General features: G+C 36.6%; 2 protein-coding genes and 1 pseudogene across 4 annotated transcripts; 2 read left to right on the top strand and 1 right to left on the bottom strand.

The window, feature by feature from the left end:
* Nucleotides 1-42: 42 nt before the first annotated feature.
* On the bottom strand, nt 43-1,110 carry rpp38 (ribonuclease P/MRP 38 subunit). The gene is made up of 2 exons (XM_052144346.1): nt 977-1,110; nt 43-885 (listed from the first exon to the last, which is right to left on the bottom strand). Exon 2 carries the CDS (start codon nt 871-873, stop codon nt 55-57), a length of 819 nt encoding a protein of 272 aa, XP_052000306.1. The 5' UTR covers nt 874-885; nt 977-1,110; the 3' UTR covers nt 43-54.
* A 624-nt stretch (nt 1,111-1,734) lies between these two features.
* On the top strand, nt 1,735-3,379 carry LOC127656330 (acyl-CoA-binding protein-like; annotated as a pseudogene).
* A 1,071-nt stretch (nt 3,380-4,450) lies between these two features.
* Nucleotides 4,451-17,497, top strand: crot (carnitine O-octanoyltransferase). 3 transcript variants are annotated; one of them, XM_052144826.1, is made up of 17 exons: nt 4,451-4,626; nt 4,894-5,016; nt 5,684-5,808; nt 5,900-6,081; nt 7,242-7,366; nt 7,482-7,590; nt 7,666-7,759; nt 7,957-8,082; nt 8,324-8,425; nt 8,601-8,684; nt 8,777-8,884; nt 10,135-10,265; nt 10,356-10,479; nt 11,419-11,497; nt 12,641-12,734; nt 12,851-12,970; nt 15,654-17,497. In XM_052144826.1, the coding sequence occupies exons 2-17, from the start codon at nt 4,902-4,904 to the stop codon at nt 15,772-15,774; spliced, it is 1,839 nt and encodes a 612-aa protein (XP_052000786.1). In that variant the 5' UTR covers nt 4,451-4,626; nt 4,894-4,901; the 3' UTR covers nt 15,775-17,497. The 3 variants fall into 3 exon arrangements, with proteins under 3 accessions (XP_052000786.1, XP_052000787.1, XP_052000788.1); XM_052144827.1 differs by lacking the exon at nt 4,451-4,626 and having other exon boundaries at nt 4,919-5,016; nt 5,674-5,808; XM_052144828.1 differs by lacking the exon at nt 4,451-4,626 and having other exon boundaries at nt 5,005-5,016; nt 5,688-5,808.
* The last annotated feature ends 76 nt before the right edge of the window (nt 17,498-17,573 follow it).

The raw sequence follows: 17,573 nt of genomic DNA, 5'->3' as shown, positions 1-17,573 counted from the left end.
ACAATTCGAGATGCAATCAGTGTAAACGCACAATTACAAGGAAATTGTGCTTCGTCACTTTTTCTTTTCTTTCTTTTTCTGTTTTCTTATCTTGTTGGGATTAGGGATGATTTTCTTTACTTTTAGAGGCTGTAGGATAAGAGCCTCGCTGGCTTCACCTGAAATCTCTTCCAATTTCCTCTTTTTCGCCTTTGCTGAATCTGTGTGTTTTTCTGAGCCGCATCCTTCCACTTCGGTGGTAATAGGTGATGAATCCGTCGGAACCCAAGCCACGTTGAGCGGCGGAACCACGGGCGTGATGGCACTGACGACATCTGCGAACTCCGCCGCATCGCGTTTGAATCCCAGCGCCAGGACGCACTTGAGTCCCAACAAGCCCGAGAGATGCGCACTCAGACGCCGCACCTGACATGCGGGCACTGACCTCGTTTTACTCAACGGGATTAAATGGCACGTCATGTGTGATGGCATGACCGAATTACACACGAGCACCAAACTCAATTCATTCCTCTCCAAACCCTTTGTGACCTCGTTGATGCCGATGGCCAGCTGTTTCCTCAATGCTGAATTGGTCCAGCACGGTTCAGTGGGCTTCTGTGTACTCTCTGCTGATTCAGCAACTGGTTTGTTGCCCTCCTCAGAACACTTAGATGCCCTTTTTCTAGTGCTTCTTCCCCACTCGCGAAACTTTTTCACGCGTTTTTTCTGTAGGCCAACATCAGTTATTTTGTCTTTTAGTGTTTTGAGTATGAAATCCACGTGTTCGTTTTCCAGTGGGCTCCACTGAAGACTGTATGGATTATTTAGAGATGTTTTCACTGGTACCGGCTTCTTTTTTCCCTTCTTCGATATTACTTTCGCTGGGGTAGACATGAGGACCTGAGCCTGCACATCAGGTAAAACCGACCATTAAAGTTTAACTCACGAAGCATGCAACATAATTTTAGAAGGTATCATTCATAACAGTTAGACATACCTTTCTATTTATCAGCCTTCAATCTATCAAAAATGCTTCAAATCAAATAATTTAAACAGTTTTAAGGCTTAATTTCCACCGCATGTGCGATTGTCACTGTGCGCAGTCATATTGTTTTTAAAGGTTCTTTTCTTCTATGGTTTATTGGCGGTTTGCAAACCAACATTGGCGCATTACCGCCACCAACTGGACTGAAGGGTAGAGCATCAACAAATAGTAAAAGATCAAAGAAAAATAATGTAAGGCGGGACTGCTTTTCTACATCCGTTGACCGTTGGGCGCGAGAGCTTTTGATTGGGCGTTCCAATTTCTGGACCATCTCTGCTAAAAAGCCTCTGGCTGCGTCAAGCTTTTTTTTTTTCAGATCAAGGACGAGAACGTTCTGTGAGAATGGCCCCTTAAAAAGAAAGAGAATAAAACTATTGTCCATTAATTGACTAATCGTGTTTCCCTTTTTTTTTAAATTAGATCTATGTGATTATTTTTTTTATTTACCCTTTATCAGTTGTTTATAATTTTATCTTCCCACGCAAAATGAACCTGAAAAAAGTGGACACTTGCCAATTAGCTAATGTATTTATTTATTTATTAGTAGTAGTAGTAGTAGTTTTAATAATAATATTTGCATGCCTTTTTCGTGAACTCTGGTTCTCATATTACGTAAAGCTGCTCTGTTGGAATTAAGGTTTTTACCATAGACAAAATAAGCTTAATAATTATCCCTCGGACGTATTGGCTGATCCATCAGCCAATCAGCGCTCACTTCTGCTGCAACGCACTGTCTGCACGATGCCATCAGTAGATCTACATTCTGAAGGACGCGACCAGCGGATCAATACTCGCCTAAAATGACTTTGCAGGTATTTACCGATTTCGTTTTGAGTTCTTGTCCCTTATCTTAAGTTTATTACACGCCTTTACTAGACCTTTCTATAGGCAGGCAGCTGAATATATAAGTAAAGATTACGAGCTTTATTATTGTAGTGCCGTATTATATTCTGCTGCATGCGCAAAAGCTAATATTATTCTCCTCGTATGCACAGGTGCATATTGCGCATCCTGTATCGAGCGCTTAATGTGTTCATCTGCGACTTTTTAGTGTGCGTTTGTGAATGAATTACGTCATTTTGACCATCGCATTTTTGCGTTAAAAAAAGTTAGAACCCACGATGTATATCCGTGAATTTAAAATAAAAATAGTCTTATGCCTATGTTAATGTATACTCTTAGCTTTTATATCGAAGTAGTTTAGTTAAAAGCAGTTTTTATGACTAATAAAACAGAGATAATGTCAAAAAGCTCTAAAAATTTTCCCCTAGGCAGAATTTAAGCAATATGCTGAGAACGTAAAGAAAGTGAAGACCAGACCAACAGACCAGGAGCTGCTTGATTTGTATGGCCTCTACAAACAAGCTATTGTTGGGGACATTAATATTGGTAAATGTTGTAGAAACATTATTACATTTATTGAAGCCTATACTTTTATTTGAGCTAGATACTTGGATCTAATAGTTGCAAAATGGGTATGTTCTGTTTTGTGCAGATAAACCTGGAATGCTGGATTTAAAAGGGAAAGCCAAATGGGAGGCATGGAATTTAAGGTAAAGCAAACAAATCATTACACTGGACTGAATGTGTGTGTGTGTGTGTGTGTGTGTGTGTGTGTGTGTGTGTGTGTGTGTATGTGTGTATATATATATATATATATATATAACCATTATGAATGTAGCTTGTTTTATGTTCTACTTTATCAAACACTAGTAGTATTTAAGAGCCAGAATAAGGCTTAAAGATGTTGTGCAATGGGCAAAATGTCCACTGGTTTGTGGTATGCAAATAGTTTAAAGGAAGCTTGTCCACTGAAATCAGAATTGTTTCGAGAGAAGCCTGTCTGCCCAGTTTCCGCATCTATGAACAGTTGAGATTTATTGTGTAAATTCATTTAATACATCCATACTCTTTGAACCCGGTTTGTGATCCTTCTAGTTTCACTTTTCTCTCTAACAGGTATGTCAAATGAGGATGCCATGAATGCTTATATTTCCCTGGCCAAGGACACCATTGAAAAGTATGGAATGTGATTGGGAAAACGCCTTAGTTTCAATAAGATATATATTTTCACAATGAGAAAGAAGAAAGCTTGTATTATAATTTTCTCCCATTGATAAAACAAACATTTACATTTTTTATATATATACTTTGTCGCACTGTAATATAGATAAAAAGATTAGAAAATGACTAATAATAGTTTATTGATGATACCACCTGATAACTAGACATTGCCAGTCAGGTGAGACCTAAAGATCTCAGCATGTATTACTGTTTTTGTTTTACATAGGTTGTAATTTAAAGAGTGAACTACTGAATAAATCTGATGGTCAAATATCATGGTTGTCCTCTTTAGTTTTCATATCCAAATAAAATGTTACATTCTGTGGGAATTTTTTTTTTTTTATGTATTGCTTTATTAGTATTAAGCTAAAATATCAAACTTGAAAACCAGCAATTGTGCACCGGACATACACACAAAGACCTCCTTTGTCCTCTCAGTGTGCTCACTGAAGCATAGTCATCACAACACCCCTTTGTATGCTGAATGCAAGATGTTGATGTCTTGCAAAGGCCAGGCCAGGACTTTCACAGCGTTGCCAAAAAAGCATGAAATAACTCTAGACTACAGAGCAGGGATCTTTAACTGCAGTCGAATTGTAGCGGGTCCACTAATTTTGATCTCTTTACTAATGTTTGAGAAATTAAACCAAAATGGCATATTAAGATTCATAATTAAAGTTCTAAAGCTAAAGTTATGCTAAATGTTCATAGTCCCACCCACATTAAAATGTTCAAGTACAAGACAGAATATGCAACTGTCAATTATATAAAATATGTGGAGGGGGTCCCTTCCCCCTCTCCACATTAAGGGGTCCTTGGGCTGAAAAAGGTTAACGAACCCTGGTTTAGACACTTTATGTTCTTTATTTGCAAGAGATCAAATTATTTTAGTATCTGTTAAATTAATTTAATTATTTTATCAAGCAAATGGTTGGCTTGATTTCCACTCTAAACCAGTTTTTTATATATATATAGTGTGCTTATTTATACAAATATAATTAAAGTAATATGCCAAAAAAAAAGGTTAGATTTAAACATTTTCATTAAAAATCCTTCAAATTGAAACTAAATTATGTTAATAAAACTTAAAATATATTTATTTTATTTTATTAAAACAATTGTGTAAATCTTAAAATTATTTTTAAATGTGTAGATATTTTCACTTTCAATGTAGAAATTAAACATACACTATAAAGCTACTTATAGAGGACCAGCAGTATTTATTTACTTAAAGCTATTTTTGTTCAATCAGGTGGACCTACATGTTTGTTGAATTAAATTGAAACTCAATGGCTATGTACCATTTCCCGTCACGTTTCTACAGAACTTGTATTTTGAAATATGTTTTAGTTGGTTGCCAGGTTGTTTGAGTTGTCGTTGTTGTTTTTGACTTCATGGTCTAGAATTGGGGCAAAAGTAACGGAAACGATTCCCGATCTGGCGTTGAACGTACACACCGAAGTTGCAAACATATCAAAAACCGTGCAATTACATAACCGTGGTTTAGGATTATTATTCTACTGACGCGACTTGTTGAGGTAAATCAAGTCACTAATATCATTCATGTTTCTGTTTACATCTAAGCGAGTTCATGACCTATATTTGTCATTATATTTCATATATTTTTTTATTTATATCCTGCTGAAACGATTGTTGATTCAGCTGCATTACATATTAATTAAAATTCACTGGGTCAAGTGCGCGTCTCAACTAGGTTGAGTAAACTAACATATTTTGCGCAAGTGATTTTAAAAATTGCATTGAGTGGGTGCGCTGCTTTTAACTTTTGTTGATGTTATGTGCAGCTGAAATAATGGATAATCAGATCTTTGAGTCCACTGCTGAGCGGACGTTTCAGTATCAGAGCAGCCTTCCTCCTCTACCTGTGCCCTCTCTACAGGGCACACTGAGCAAATACCTGGATGCAGGTGAGAGGTGATCATTACCCGTGTAGTTATGTAACCTACATACTGGACTGTGGGGCTTCATATATTTTGCATGGAAATGGAAATAAAGCTACAGAGTTCCCACAGTCATGGAAAACCTGCAAATATAATGGAATTTTAAAACTGTACTTTCCAGATCTGGACATGTCAGAAATGGACACAATTCTAAAAAAATGATCAGGGACATTTCTATATTGAATAGAAAGGTTATGCTAGAAATGGCTCCTTGTGAGTGCAATTTCTACAAAAGAAAGTTTTTATTTTTTTAACTGATGGCCGATGCAGCAATCACATGACTGGAATTGTCATGGAAATTGGTCCTGTCTAGAAGGGAACCCTCTGCTGGGAAAAGTCTCATGAGAATTGCATATGATATTCATACACTATATTTAGTGTCGATTACTAACTATATCTGGAGTCTCATAGAAATCCTACCCCAAAACCTAACCCTAACCTTAGATACAGCAAATGGGACTCTCATGAGAATGTTCTCCAGAGATCAGGGTCAAAAGGAACTTGAAGTTAATATGTTATGATCATTATGGTGCCTGATATTTATGTAGCCCTGCTGACATTGTGAGATATATTAGGAGATTGTTATATGATGAGAAAGCCTTTTGGGGTATTGATTTGAATTAGTTTTCTCCAGTAAGGCCTTTTGCAACTGAGGAGGAGTTTCGAGCCACAGAGGCAATCGTGAAGCGCTTTGAGGAAGGCATCGGGCAACAGCTCCACCAGAAACTTCTACAAAGAGCCAAATTCAGGCGCAACTGGGTAATAGTAAAATCAAACTTATTACAATACATGCCTTTTTATGTGTGTAGTTTGTGACCTTTATCTAAACCTATGATTGGTTCTTGTTCAGCTTGAGGATTGGTGGCTAGATTCAGCATATCTAGAGTTGCGCATCCCCTCTCAGCTGAATGTGAATTTTGGGGGACCTACTGCCTACCTGGAGCACTGCTGGCCTGCATGTGAGGGCACCCAGCTGGAGAGGGCCAGCATGATTTTGTGGATCACCCTCCAGTACTGGGAGCTTATCCGCACGTAAGCAAATTATTATGTAAACAAAAGAATTGCCAGAGTACCTGTCTGCAGGGTGCGTCCATGATTTACATGCATGGCAATAATATATAGACCTATAATGGAGATAAACTGCAGTGTTAAGTGTTTCGTTTTTTTAATGTTTAATTGCATTGCTTTGGTTTTTGGTTGGATTTGGTGTAGGGGGGCTGTACAATAATAAAATAAAAATATCAAGATTACAATTACAGCTGCCACAATTAAATAATCGTGACAAGAGTCAATGACTTCTCTTCATTTAGGTCTACTCCTGTTGACCTAACTCAGAATGTTTTATTAAAGGGATAGCTCACCCAGAAATGAAAATTCTCTGATCATTTACTCACCCTCATGCCTTCCCAGATGTGTATGACTTTCTTTTTTTCTGCTTTATACAAGCAAAGTTTTTTAGAAGAATATTTCAGCTCTGTAGGTCCATACTATGCAAGTGAATGATGACCAAAACTTTGAAGGTCCAAAAACAACATTAAGGCAGCTTAAAAGTAATCCATATAACTCCCGTGGTTAAATCTATGTCTTCAGAAGTGATATGATAAGTGTGGGTGAGAAAGGGATACATAATTAGGTTATTTTTCCTATAAGAAAAAAAAGATTTATAGTGGAAAAGGTCAGAGGCGATTGAATTAATTTATCGTCAAATAAGTAACAACAACTGAGTATTCTAAGTATTATTGCATTGCTCACATTCTGTTTAAAATTTGAATAACACTTTTGTTTTTCATGCAAATAAAGTAATTCTGAAATCACAGTTCTCCACTTTTTTTATGTGTGTCCTTCATAAACAATATGGTATACACTCAAAATTAGTATTTTAATGTAAATTCTATTAATCAAAATAATCACAATTACTATATCAAGGGAAATAAATGACATTTATGATTTTTGTCATAATCGTGCAGCCCTGATACAGTTAAATTGTAGGCTTTTTGCGGTTGCCAAGTATCTAATAAAGACTGAATAGGTGGTCACAGGTGTGCATTTATATAACACAGCTCATCTAATCTGAAAATCTGTTTTATAATATCCCTACTCCGTTATTAATTGTTTTTTCTTCTGATTGACCGTCATTTTATTGTGGACTGTCATTTTATTCTGGTTATATGTTTGCTAATATTGTTGATTAGGGAAAGGCTGGTTGTTCATAAAGCAGGAAATATGCCCTTTGACATGGATCAGTTCCGCATGCTCTTCTGCACCTGTAAAGTGCCTGGTGTTACTAAAGACACCATACTCAACTTCTTCAAAACAGGTTAAGCCCTCTCACCAGATATATGCATGCTCTATTTTTGTGTGTTTACTTGCATGCATGTATGCACATATTCATGTGTTTATGTGTAATTGTATATACGGTCTCTGTGTTCTAGAGAGTGAGGGACCCTGTCCTTCTCACATAGTGGTGATGTGTCATGGGAGGGTATTCACATTTGATGGACTCTGTGATGGCCGTATCCTCACTCCTCCAGAGCTGTTGAGGTATGATGTCATCAGCATTGAAAGAACTTTGTGGAATTTATTTGCTTGTGTTGAAGAGTTAATGGGTTTTTTTAGGCAACTCACTTACATTAAAGAATGCTGTAAAGAAGAACCCGTGGGGGATGGAGTGGGTGCTCTGACCACTGAGGAAAGGACCCGTTGGGCCAAGGTAAGTGCCCGCTGAAGCTCCACAACCAATCACAGTGCAGTAAACAAATTAACTCCACCTGATGTTGGACAATGACCTATATTAATGAAAACCTGTGAAAAAAAAAAACATTTCACAACAAGATTTTTACAACACATTCACTAATTAATGTTTACTGAATTAATATTGGATTCTTTCATCTCTCTTTCTCTCATTAGGCACGAGAATATCTGATCTCCATTGATCCTGTGAATAAGACCATATTGGAGATGATTCAAAGTTCTCTATTTGTACTCTCCCTGGACGATGACAAATCCTATTCCACACCTGAAAACTACTCAAAGGTTGAGCAACACACTTTTTTAATTATTAGGAGCTCCCTAACAAACACAAATGTTTCATGTTACACATGTGAGGACATTTATTATAACTAACTGTAGTCAGTACAAATATTTCGAAAACCACTTAGATTCAACGTCCTCATGAAATACCCTGACCTGCTTTAACTAAGCTTATTTTTATTTCTTTGACCTGTAATTTGTACAAAGTTCACTTTCTCTCTCTCTCACTTATACTGTATGACAGTTAACCCAGTTGGCATTGACTGGTAACGCCACTATCCGCTGGGGTGATAAATCCTACAATTTGCTTGCCTTTTCAGATGGAACCTTCGGTTCAAACTGTGATGTAAGTACAGTTATGAATTAGTTCATTATTATTACAACAGTTGTTGTTTGTCAATTTTTATGCATTTATGTCATAAAAACTATGTGCACATTAAGCCAAAATATTGTCTAGCTTCGATTTAGAAGGGTAAATTATTTATTTGAATGATGTTTGTGGATATTTGTGTTTGTTTTAGCATGCCCCATATGATGCCATGGTTTTGGTGTCTCATGGCTACTACATAGATCAAAAGCTAAAGGCCAGTGGTGGGGTGTGGAAGGTAAGACCATGCTTTGTTAATGTGTATTTGTATTTACAATATCCTTATATTTTTGGGTTTATGTGTGTGTTAATATATTATATGGCTCTCAGGGTTCAAAGGTTGTGCGTGATATGCCTGTGCCAGAGGAATTGATATTCACTGTGGATGAAAGGGTCAGGAAAGACATCGCGCTGGCTAAAGAACAGTACAATAAAAGTGTAAGTAACTCACATACACAAACATGTTTGTTTTTATGTTATGGTTGGGCCCATCCTTTGACTTCACTTATTTTTATATTGAGCTACAGTTACAGAAAAAAAAATTATGCAAACCCCTTGAATTCATGTGTATTTATGCATAAGATTATATCTGATGTATGTTTAAAAAGTATAATTGTTTGTGTGTTAAGCAGACTATTGTTGGACTTGAAAACATTTACTTGAATTAGGGCTGGGTGATATGTCTTATATTACGATATTTTTCAGCCAATTAAAAAGAAAAACAAAACAAATAAATACATATATATATATATATATATATATATATATATATATATATATATATATATATATTCTCTCCTCAATTTGGAATGCCCAGTTCCCAATGTACTCTAAGTCCTCATGGTGGCATAGTGACTCGCCTCAGTCCGTGTGGCGGAGGACGAATCTCAGTTGCCTCTGTGTCTGAGAACATCAATCCCCACATCTTATAACATGGAGTGTTACCGTGGAGACATAGTGCGTGTGGAGGCTTCACGCAATACACGCACAATTCAACATGCGCCCCACCAAGAGCTTACCACTTTATAGCGACCACGAGGAGGTTACCCCATGTGACTCTACCTTCCCTAGCAACTGTTTGGTTGCTTAGGAGACCTGGCTGGAGTCACTCCAACTCGTGGTCTCCAAGGGTGGTAGTCAGCCTCTTTACCTGCTGAGCTACCCAGGCCCCATATTTTTCAGCCTATTGACGATATTCAATATATATCTCGATAATTATGTATTTGCTCTAAAATTTTTTTTTTTTTTTTTTTTTTTAATCAGAGAAACCATTTCATCCAAACAGCCATTATAGCCAAGTAGATAAAATATTTTAAAGGCATTAAATAAAAATCTAATAATTCGTTTTTCATTAAATAAACACAAGGGACAATGAAATTCAATAATTTTCATTGATATGCACTTTATATTTATATTTTCTACACAATGATGCATAGTAATAAAAAGCATTATTTACCTTCAAATGTTTTTACTGTGCAAAGCTATTTCACTGACCTTTTTTTTAAACCCCAGCTAAACATGGGATAATACTGAATTATTACTGTGGGGCAGGTCAGGTTGATTATTATAATATAATGCTGAACTATTATTATTATTCTGATTATTATATTTGTGTTATAATTTGTAATAAAACAAGAGTTTAAATATTAAATATCAGATCAATCCCTTTAACTATCCCATATCTACAGTCTCAGGACCTGCAGGTTGTCTGCTATGCCTTCACCTCTTTTGGAAAAGCAGCCATTAAGAAGAGGAAGCTTCACCCAGACACATTTGTACAGCTTGCTTTGCAACTAACTTACTACAGACTACATGGAAAGTAAGTGTCTTGTAACATAATTGCATTATAGAAAAATCAAAACACTTCAGCCCTTGTTTATTCAGACATCTCTCTCCTCCTCATTTACAGACCTGGTAGTTGCTACGAGACAGCCACCACACGGAGATTCTTCCATGGACGGACAGAGACCATGAGGCCTTGCACTGTGGAGGCCCAGCACTGGTGCAGAACGATGCTCAACCCTGCAGCCACTGTGAGTCCTCTGTCTGTCCATCTAAATCAACATTTAAAACAAGATGAATTTACTTGACAAGCAAAGAGGCTTACGATATTCAGTCTTGTTTTCAGAGAAATCGAACAAAATTTTGGTTTCTTGTTTGAAGCATAAAGTTTACTCAATTTTGTCAGATTTCTCAAAACAAGACTTAATATCTTTGCTTTTCAAGTAAATTGATCTTGTCTTAACAATGTTAAGATATTTTTACTAGAAATCACGACAAAAACACTAATTAAGAAAATTATTTTTTGCGGTGCACCCACTCCACACCTAACCAGTAAATGTCAAGTGATTAGGCAATGTACCAGTGGATGTAAAACTACACTCACTCTAAACCGCCACCATCAGAAGACTTTAAATGTGTGGGATGTGGAGTCACTAGTTCTTTCATATGTAGATGATTTATGCACATCATTAACTCTTTCCCCGCCAAACACGGAATTTTCCGGGTTTTATGAAAAAACGCTTCCCCGCCAAACACGGAATTTTCCGGGTATCCGTGTTTTAGGTGGTATACGGTAAGGAAGACCCACGCGCATGTTTTGAAAGAGTACGCAACTCTTTGATCAAAGAAACAGACTGCGATCGTCTCAAACGTGAAGTGGAACACCATACTAATACTAAAGCACTTGTTTGATAAAAATGCCTTTTTCTCAGCTTTTTGTCCGAAATGTTGTTTTTGACAAAACCTACCTCTGTTCAAGTGGCAATAAAAAAAGAACAAATGAAGATAAAATAAAATCGAAAATATTCTGCGGGCCATTGAAGTTTAGCGAAAATCGTCAAAAACCCTGGCGGTGGCTGGCAACTTTTTTTAAAAACGCTGGCGGGGAAAGAGTTAAGCAAATCAGAGAAAGTTACGGTAGAGCATCCAGACTGTTTTTACAGTTATTGATCACACTGTTATCTTTTCAGATGGAAGAGAAAAGACGAGCTCTAATTGCAGCCTTCAACAAGCATAATAAATTGATGTTAGAGGCACAAAATGGAAAAGGTTTGTGTGTGATTGTGTTAATATTGAGGGCGCTTTCAAACTAGAGCTTTTGGTGCTGACCCAGTTCGCTGGTTAGTGTGAAAGTGTTTTTCTGAAATCAGGTTCACTTTAAAAGGTGGTCTGCGGTAGGGTTGATGTGATCTACAGTCAGATTCACAGTGTGTGTGAATGAAGTTAACTTTTGCTCTTTCATTTGCATATTTGCACGCTCCCCCTGTAAAATTTATGTTGGCTTGATGAAACCAATATTCATTTATATTCATTTTTTTTTTAAAAACCCCTAAACCAAGACCAAAATCTTTAACACTAACTCCTCCTAGATCTTTCAAGCTACATCCATCGGCATAGTCCTTCAGACTGTTATGGAATAGTGTGCTGTCTTTTCTTACTGACCAGACTTGAAAAATCAGACAAATCTTATCTTACATTGACAGAATGTTCAAATGAACTAACATAATGCTCAATAATTCAGATTCCAACTGTCAAAAATTCATATGCAAACCCACACAATGCCTTTAATCGAAATCTTTCTTGCAAGTCAGTTCACTGTCGGCCATGTTTGGAATGCTCTAAGGAGGCTATTTCCAGTCATGTCAATGCAGCTTTTATTTTCTTGAACGTTGATAGACCAAAATCTCCAAAACGGTTTGGTTAAGATTACAATCAAAGCACATATTTCAGATCAGCAGTAAAATCTTACAACACTGGCATCTTAAATTGTGCTTCTTGACCTCATATTAAGCAAAAAACACAGTTTTCTTGGCTTGTATAGCTAATGTGCATGTGTGTTCTCAAGTTGATTGACAGGCAGTGTCTGTATCTAAAATGTTATTGGCTCTTTTACCTGTAAGGCGGGACTTCCTTTCTATATCCGCAGACTGTTGGCGGCCGTTGGGCATACCAATTTCTCCTATTTTATTAGAAGTGGCCAGTCTCTGCTAAATAGTCTCTGCTTTAAGCTACTAGCGATCTGTCGGTCGATTGATTGATCGATTGATCGATCAATATACAGTGATATTCAGTTTGATCGAAAATCAAACTCTGATTTGAGATGAGCAATTGAATCAATTGTGAAAAACAGCCTTAGACTGTGTATTGGTTTATATGGCAGTGACAAATGTTAATAGTCTTTGTCTATGTCAGGCATTGACAGACACCTCCTGGGTATGTACCTTATTGCTAAGGAGCAGGGCCTTTCTGTGCCTGAACTGTACACAGATCCACTCTATGCTAAAAGGTTTGGCCCACACTCTGCCATATGCATTCACTCCCAATAATGTGTTGATTTGCAATATAATACAAGCCCCACTTGTGAATGAGACACAGTCTCTCTCTGCCTCTTTGTGTCTGCAGTGGTGGAGGAGGGAATTTTGTGCTGTCTACTAGTCTTGTGGGTTACACTACCGTGCTGGGAGCAGTTGCACCAATGGTGCACCACGGATATGGGTTTTTCTACCGTATCCGTGATGACAGGTTTGTCCATATTAGTTTCTCTTGTTCTTTTTATTAATGAACATATAGTAGCCCCAAAAATTAGGCTTGGGTTTGCTGCCTTTTTCACACAATGATAATCAGAAGATTTTCCAGATGATCATCGATATATATTTTTTTTTAGATATAAATAGGGTTGCTCTTTGCACAATAGTCTTTGTCACCTCAGACATATTTCTCGACACAACATTAATAAAGTGTGAGCAGCAGGGTAAATTAAGGGGGGGGGTCACACACCAGACACATCTGACAGATGACACGGCTTTCTAAAGTTTCTAAAATTAGAAACAATTATTGATTTTCTACAAAATATACGCACACCACCACCAACACTCATCTGCAGCGTCACAGAGCTCAAAGAGTATTCCATTAAATTCACCCCAAATTATTATCAAAGGACAAAGATGATTTACTCTAGCCATCGCTGGATGATATATTGTGTATAAGTATCTTTCATATAGCCTGCACAATGTATTTTCAGTTACAAGTATACCATTTTGTGGTTAGACAGCTTGAATGAAAGACCTATTCAAAGCTACGTACAGGGAAATTACATAATAAGCATCACCATCTCTAATCATTCCGTTTACACTTTCTCCTGTGCTGCTTCAGTTCATCATGTTTGTGTGTGTGCTTCAGTAAATGGTATATCGCCCCCTTGTGTTCTCCCAATTCTATCACGCCAGACTGTTATACATAGGTAACAACTGAATGAATTGGAAAGCACACAAATTGGGCTTCTAATTTAAAAGTCGGCTAGTTTTAATATATTGATGCCTCAAAAATATATTGTTAAAATAACATGCCATAGTATGTTTTATTTAAAGTAATAATTCACCCAAAAATCAAAATTCTCTCACCATTTACTCACCCTCATTCTATCACAGATGTGTAAGACTTTCTTCTGCAGGACACAAACAAAGATTTTTAAACAATATTTCAGCTCTGTTGGTCCACATAATACTAGTGAATAGTGACCATAACTTTGAAGCTCCAAAAAGCACATAAATGCAGCATAAAAGAAATACATCAGAATCCAGTGGTTTAATCCATGTCTTCTGAAGCGATCCAATCGGTCCAGTCAGAAAAGACCAAACTACAAATCCTTTCCTACACTAGGAAGTGGACTGCATTTTATTGCTACAGAGCTCTTTGTGCTCTACAAAAGAAAGTCATACACATCTGGGATGGCATGAGGGTGAGTAAATGATGAGAGAATTTAAATTTTTAAGTGAACTATGCCTTTTTAAAAAAAAAAATGCAATTTAGGTTGACGTTTTGGGGCCACTGTATAAATGTGCATATTTGTGAGTATGCTGTATTTAAAGGTGCAGTATGTAAGATTCAGAAGCCCTTGTTATTAATGACACCTGTGGCCATTAAGTGAACTGCAGCCAGCTACCTGATGCTCGTGCTCGTGCACACACTCTACAGCAGACATGGGCAATATATGGCCATCGGGCCAGATAAGGCCCTCCTAATGGTTTAATGTGGCCCACAGCTCATTTATTGTAAAAGCATTTTTATTTTTCATTGGATATTTCAGTTAACTTGTATTGGGACCTAACGCATCTCCACAAGTGTTTAACATGCCCAGGGTTGCCAGATAAGAGATGCAACACCCCCAGTTTGAGATTTTGTGAAAATTGGAAATGTTCTGCCTAATGTTATACTTATTTTGTGCAATCTGGCAACCATGCACACGAGTGCGCTTTTTCTATCTCTCGCTTTCCCCTTTGAACAAACTCAGCGATCTGTAGTGCAATAATCTGCTCAAGGAAAAGTGTAATATGGCTACTCTATGTCCATTCTTGAGGCTGCTTGTGATGTTTGGTGCTACTCATTTTGCAGATAAACCTTCTCAGTGATGAAATTAAATATAAAAGTAGATCTCGGCATCATTGACATGCAAGCAAAAGCAAGCCAGAGACGAATATGTAAATGTATTTTTTTATTTGTGCAATTTGGAAATGTTGAAGTCCCTTCGTGCCTGTATGTTAATCTAACTCTTGCTGTAATAATTTATCATAGTCATGCAGCCTGTTATTCTGTTGTGTGCTGAAAGTCAAACCATCGAGGAGACCCGCATCATGCCACTCCAGGTCCCTCCAGAAATCAAATGCCCTGCCGATGTTCACTCTAGTTTTTGCTCGCCCACGATCATGTTTCCGATTTTGTGTAGGAGTCGGTGTTGTGCTGGGAGCTGGACGTTTGCTGGATTCCATCTCAAAGATAACATTACCTAGTGTTGCAGTTTGTTGACGCTATTGAATAGCATAAGAGAAGCTACCGTCTGAGGCAAGGCTCTCGGGAGCATGCATAAACGTCACATCCTTTGGATTTTCCCGGCAAAAGCGACCCGCTCCCTTCGCATGAAAATCAGTCTACAGGCTTTAATAGGCAACCTAGGACGTCTGGGAAGAGCTCATTTGTTAAGATACATTACAAGCAGTTCACACATTGGCAAAAAATAGGCAAATATTGCATGACAAATTTTACATATTGCACCTTTAAGAATGTCTACCTAATTTAAATGTATATTTAACCATTTGGATAGTTTGTCCTTTTGGACACAGTGCTATCAGAAAAGGCTGAATTATTATTTTTTTTTTATGATAGTAATAACATTTTAATTATATTCCTAATGCTTCTCATCTTGATTTAGAATTGTTGCATCCTGTACCACTTGGAAGTCCTGTCCAGAAACAAATGCTGAAACCTTTTTCCAGCACCTCTGCACTTCTTTCCATGACATCATGCACGTCACTACCCTCTCCCAACTGTAAAGGAAAGCATCCTGGGAAGTGTAGACTAACCTCACTTTTTTTAGTTATGCAATTGTTCAAAAGCTCTACTGGGCCTAGATCTCTCATTCTTGACTTTCCTTTGATTGCTATTTGCTATAAACCAGGATGTAGCTAGATTTAAATAGGTTGACTCCCCTCCTTTAATGGTTATATTAAGGGTTTGTATATACTGGGCAATTGTGGAGAAATTGGAAGTTTCTTTGAACAAGCTGCCAGATATTGAGATCTTAAAATCTCATGTGTTAGTCATCTCTTATGTATCGTTCAAATCAGGAAATGCTGAAGATTTCTAACCAAATGTTTTTGCCTTGCCTTTGTAGTATTCCTTTTAATTGTAGACCTGTGAAATTAAATATGTAGTGTCATAGGAAACTAATGCTCAATCACTATAGAGAGATGCATACAATGCAATTTGATTTTAAAATGGGCAATAAACTGCCTTATGAGTCATGGGTAGATTTTTTGGAACTTGAACCTTGCCTATTATTAATATACTGTGTCATTGAAAAACCAAGCCAGAATGGTAGAACTCATCTAGCTGAACAGCAAGAAACCCCATGATAATAGTACAGCATACATGATTTTAGAACAGATGATGAGTTTTTATAAGATATGATACTTCAAATCTTATACCGATATACTGTTTTACTTTACATTGTAAATAATGCACAAATCAATGCAATAGCAAAAACAATGCAGGCATATTTAATTCCTCTTTATTTTCTTTTTTATATATAATTCTAAAAATCCTGTGGATTTTCAAACACATTAAGTGTGGTTTAAAGCAATAGAAGCCAGTCTTATTTACACTAATATAATATAAATGAATGTTTTATTTTGTAGATATATACATTTATGTAAATGTTTTTAATGTTTATCAACACTTTTATTTTTGTGTCGATTTAACCAACCTAATAAATTATGTTAATTAGTTTACACTCTTCTCTTACAGTTGTGGGGCAATGTTAAATCTGTTCCTTTGAGTGGTCATTTCAATTGTTTCTTAAACCAGTTCAACATTGTGCATCAAACCTTAATTCGAGGAATGATGTCAATATAAATATGAATTGTCCACAACTTTACAAAGCCAATTGTATATCGAAATACCCCTAACAATGCAAGTATTGAAAAAAGCACTTTTGTTTTCATGGTATGAAAGAAATAGTTATTTTTGGGATTCTGGTTCTCTTATTTCAAAATGTAGCTATACCAATTTCACTCATTGTTTGAACTTTGATATCCTGAGGAATGAATAATCCACTTGTTTGTGTAGTCATGTCAGCTTTACCATTTATGCCCTCAAATCAGGTATGTTTTTCAATTTTAACATGATCACGACTTTTTTGTGTAGCAGATTTTTATTTTTTTTCACCTTTATTACATCTCAAATCTAAATTTGTGTTTAATGCATACATTTAGCATGTTACCTTGACCGTGATAGTAATCGGGTTCCAATTGTATATCTTCTGTTTTTTTAAACCAGTATCTTGAAAAATTAGTAAATTTTTTGGGTTACTATATGGCAAAGGTATTTTTAAACCTTTACCAAGATTTTGCTTTTAATTTGACATGCTTTCAATTTAAGTTAAACCAGCTGTGAATTTGATTTAGGTTTGTTCACATTTATCTGACTCTCATTTACTCACCCTCATGCCATCCCAGATGTGGAAGAGTCATTTAAAAATAAAGAGAACACCACATATTTTGCAACTAGAAATTAATTCTTCCTACTTTCATTTTGTGACAGTTTTCTAATTGTACAATATACAGTATGTATA

The sequence above is a fragment of the Xyrauchen texanus genome, chromosome 15 (assembly GCF_025860055.1).
Source record: "Xyrauchen texanus isolate HMW12.3.18 chromosome 15, RBS_HiC_50CHRs, whole genome shotgun sequence".
Taxonomy (NCBI): domain Eukaryota; kingdom Metazoa; phylum Chordata; class Actinopteri; order Cypriniformes; family Catostomidae; genus Xyrauchen; species Xyrauchen texanus.
Note: the sequence above shows the minus strand (reverse complement) of the source record. Positions and strands in the feature narration are given on the sequence as shown.

Bases quoted from the DNA above. Each gene is read 5' to 3' on its own strand.
- rpp38 (XM_052144346.1), bottom strand. From the start codon at position 873: ATGTCTACCCCAGCGAAAGTAATATCGAAGAAGGGAAAAAAGAAGCCG.
- crot (XM_052144826.1), top strand. From the start codon at position 4,902: ATGGATAATCAGATCTTTGAGTCCACTGCTGAGCGGACGTTTCAGTAT. The intron at 7,760-7,956 runs GTAAGTGCCCGC...TTCTCTCATTAG, and splicing joins AAAGGACCCGTTGGGCCAAG to GCACGAGAATATCTGATCTC. The intron at 11,498-12,640 runs GTTTGTGTGTGA...TGTCTATGTCAG, and splicing joins AGAGGCACAAAATGGAAAAG to GCATTGACAGACACCTCCTG.